Source organism: Echinops telfairi, unplaced genomic scaffold (assembly GCF_000313985.2).
Source record: "Echinops telfairi isolate 266 unplaced genomic scaffold, ASM31398v2 ScPeMD7_60;HRSCAF=208, whole genome shotgun sequence".
Taxonomy (NCBI): Eukaryota; Metazoa; Chordata; class Mammalia; order Afrosoricida; family Tenrecidae; genus Echinops; species Echinops telfairi.
The window spans coordinates 45,818,470-45,822,594 of record NW_022103958.1 but is presented as its reverse complement, the minus strand read 5'-3'; the positions used below and the strand labels follow the sequence as shown (position 1 = coordinate 45,822,594).

The 4,125-nt window shown below is 39.9% G+C and overlaps 1 protein-coding gene across 1 annotated transcript; it reads left to right on the top strand.

The window, feature by feature from the left end:
• The first annotated feature begins 1,290 nt into the window (after positions 1-1,290).
• Positions 1,291-2,244, top strand: LOC101639070 (olfactory receptor 2D3-like). The gene has a single exon (XM_004716408.2). The coding sequence runs from the start codon at positions 1,321-1,323 to the stop codon at positions 2,242-2,244; it is 924 nt and encodes a 307-aa protein (XP_004716465.1). The 5' UTR covers positions 1,291-1,320.
• The last annotated feature ends 1,881 nt before the right edge of the window (positions 2,245-4,125 follow it).

Here is a 4,125-nt window from a genome sequence, read left to right as displayed (position 1 = left end):
GCTTCTTCCATGAGCATTGATTGTGGATCCCAGAAAGATGTGATCATTGACAACTTCACGCTTTTCTCCTTTTATTATGGCATTACCTACTGGTCCAGGTTTGAGGATTTTGGTTTTCTTTACATTGAATTGTAATCCACTGAAGACTGAAATCCTTGATCTTCATCCTCAAGTGCTTCAAGTCCTCCCCACTTTCAGCAAGCAAGGTAGGTCATCTGCATATCTCAGGTTGTCCAGTAGTGTGAGTCAGTGTAAAAGAGGAAGACCCTCAATGAGATGGATTGATATAGTGGTGGGAACACGAGGCTCAATCATAGCAACCATTATGAAGATGGTAGAGATCCAGGCAGGTTTGTTGTGCTACATATAGGGTAGCTATGAATCAGAGCTAACTCCATGGCACCTGATGATTAGATCAATAATGACTAGCATCAGGAGATTTTCTAGGAGACCATAATTATCATTTTTTACTGACAACAGATCTGGTGCAAAGAGAGATGTGAAAGATGTAGAGCAGAGGTAGGGAATTGATTTTCTTGCAATGGCCACTTGAATCTTTATAACATTTGTGAGGCACACTGCTCAAGCATTTCATGAACTCACCCCTAAGGTGATGACTGGAACTGCTTCTCCTCAGCGAGGTGAGTGATGTTGCCTGGGACTGATGACTTTGTAGGCCTTGTACGTCCAGCGCACATGGCACTCCCTTCCCCTGGTGTCGAGGATGAATCCGGGAATATCACTACTGAGTTCAACAAACAGCAAGGCAGGTATTTTTATTGATGCGTGATGTCCATGCTGAAAATAAATGACCAAAACTATGGACAAGAGCCAGGTGCTTTATTTTAGTTTTGATTTCTTGCTCAGGGTACATCTTTAGAATTATTTTTAAATATATGGAAGAAAATCAACCTTCATAAAAATGTTATCAATATGAAGCATAACAATCTTTAACTGTTTTACAGCATCATCAATCCATCTGCTTTTCCAACCTACAAAGTAGGATGGACATACTGTAAACAGCTCTGGGGTCTTCTCAGGACAGTAAGTCATTCATACTCCAATTGAGATTTAATTATGAAGCTAATTAAGGATGATTCCCAAGCTGATTCTCTTAAAAATTCAAGAACAGGAATAACCAGAAGTAGTTTTCAATTGTCAGAACAAATACATACTCAGTCTTCTGATATATGGTACCTATAGGAGGTAGAAACCATTAAAGAAAAATTGAAGACTAATAAAATACTGTATGATACTCATCCTTTTCAGAACTGATCATGTTGTTTGTTTGTTTTATTTTGTCAGCAGGAGTAAACATTCATGGAAGAAGAGAACCACACCTCTGTGACTGAGTTTGTCTTCCTGGGTCTGTCCCAGGATCCACTGACACAAGTCCTGCTCTTCTTCCTCTTTCTGATCATCTACCTGCTGACTGTGCTGGGAAACCTGCTCATCATTGTGCTTATTCACATAGACTCCAGACTCCACACACCCATGTACTTTTTCCTTAGGAACCTGTCCTTTGCTGGCCTCTGCTTTTCAACTACCACAGTTCCCCAGGTGCTAGTCCACTTCCTGGTAAAGAGGAAAACCATTTCCTTTGTCGGATGCTCGATGCAGTTAGTTGTTTTGCTTCTGGTGGGGTGCACAGAGTGTGCACTGCTGGCAGTGATGTCCTACGACCGCTATGTGGCTGTCTGCAAGCCCTTGCACTACTCCACCATCATGACTCATTGGGTCTGTGTCCAGCTGGCCATCGGGTCCTGGGCCAGTGGGGCAGTGGTGTCCCTGGTGGACACCACATTCACATTGCGTCTACCCTACAAGGGAAACAACATCATTAACCATTTCTTTTGTGAACCTTCTGCCCTCCTGAAGCTGGCTTCATCAGACACCTACAGCACAGAAATGGCCATCTTTGCCATGGGTGTGGTGATCCTCCTAGCTCCTGTGTCCCTCATCCTTGTCTCCTACTGGAATATCATCTCCACTGTGATCTGGATGCAGTCTGGAGAGGGAAGGCTCAAGGCTTTCTCAACCTGTGGCTCCCATCTCATTGTTGTTGTGCTCTTCTACGGCTCAGCAATCTTTGCTTACATGAGACCGAACGCCAAGAAAATGAGTGACGGGGATAAAGTGATCTCTGTGTTCTACTCTGCAGTGACTCCCATGCTGAACCCCATCATTTATAGTCTGAGGAACAAAGATGTCAAGGGAGCTCTCAAGAGAATAACAGCAAGATAGCCTTTGTGAGAAGTTGTAATTTCCCAGGAAACACTTTTGTCCCATTCCTTCATATTTTTACTCATGTTTTCCCATCTGTTTTTCTCACATATATTTACTAAATTGCCTATTTAAAGCAAGATACATTCTTAGACAGAAGACAAAAAGGAAAAATATATGAACATAACAGTAAGTCTCTACTTCCTAAACCGGCACATGCTAATACATTAATTAAACATGTCGGCATACTGGAAAAACAAACAAAACTAGAAACAAAACAAAGCAGAACAGAAAACAAATCATCACAAATATCGATTCACTGTCTCTTGAACACTTCCCACTTATATGTATCATAGGCACTTCTTTTCAGAGCTGAGGACATGCATATACACACAGAAATACCTTCTAAGGTATTATGTATCTAACAGGACTTTAAATTCTAAATGAAACCTTTTCTGAAATTTGAATGTGAGCACGTTTAAGGAATAATAAACTACAAGGTGGTAGAACATTAGGAAAGCTGTAATGAGAGGATTGAGAATGCCTTGAATTCAATATTTCCCCAGTATATGAATTCTGAAAATGCTGATGATAAAGGAATTTATGAACCACTGATGGCAAGTAAGAGTGAAGGTAAATGGAGCCCTGTTGTATATGTTGGCAAGGCATTTAGCCTTTCCGTGTTGACACTCTTCTCTATAACAGGACCTGAAAGCTTCCGAGCATGCTTGTTAAGACTCTTCCTCTGGGTGCTATGGGACCATCAGTTTTTGGAGTCCTCATTGGTAACAACGAAGCCAGTAGACTCTTAGGCACACTAAAAAATGTGCACTGCTTTTGCGCAGTGGGATAGTGGGGGCAGTGAGCACGTTTGGTAATTATTGGCTTAGATTGTAAATTCCATGTAAATTCTATGACAAACCATAGCTGCTTTGTTGATCTCTGTATTATCACTTGTAGTAAAGTACATATCTATTTCTCAGTAAATGCCACCTCACATGACTGACTACAGGCGTTTAGGAGAGAGATGTACAGTATAAATAGATTGAGAAGTTATTTACAAATAAACGCCAGTATAAATTTGAAACCCTCAAGGATATGTGCCATTGTTTTAAACTAGAAAATCAAATGTGCTGGTATGTCTTAGAATCTTAAAAGATATGTCATAAGATGTGGGTACTTGACCTACTGCAGTGCAAACAGATGTCAAAGTCAGAGGCAACACAGACGGGTTGCAACAATATCCCACAGATGTTCTGAAGTGCACTACTGAGGGAAACTTGATGTAGCAGAAAGGTCTCAGGAAAGACTGCAGAACAAGAACCGAGGAGTCACGGGTATTGGTACCAAGAATTTCTCAGGCGAATGAAGAGAAATTATGGAAGGACAAGATTCTGTGATACAGAACTCAAATAAAGCTGTGTGGCAAGAGGAAGAAAGCCTTTGCAAGAAGGAATTCTTTAATGATGCAGGGTTTTATGTGTCGATGATAGGGTATGGGATTTGTCAATGAGATTATCATTATTGGTCTTTGAAAACACTGTTGCAGCAGAATAATGGAATCAAGTGATTATCAAAATTCAATCCGACAGTTCAACCTAAAAGTAGATTGGGTATGAAAAATAAGAGGAATGTGAATCTGAAATAGATAGTCTGACATAGGAGTCTATTTTTTTTCTTTTCTTCTTAACCATTAGATCTTTAAAAGTCTGGAATTTAATTTAGAAAAATTTATATTTCAGACCAAGTATGAAAAGTTTCTGGCATCTTGATATTTGGCTTGATAGCATGATTAATCATTCTTTTACCAATTAATTTTAAAGGCAGCCTGATCTATGGTAAACTTTAATATTCATCTAGAATATTTATGAATTTGGACAGTAGTTCCACTGTTTTTTGTTG

Coding starts and splice junctions, on each gene's coding strand:
- LOC101639070 (XM_004716408.2), top strand. CDS start 1,321: ATGGAAGAAGAGAACCACACCTCTGTGACTGAGTTTGTCTTCCTGGGT.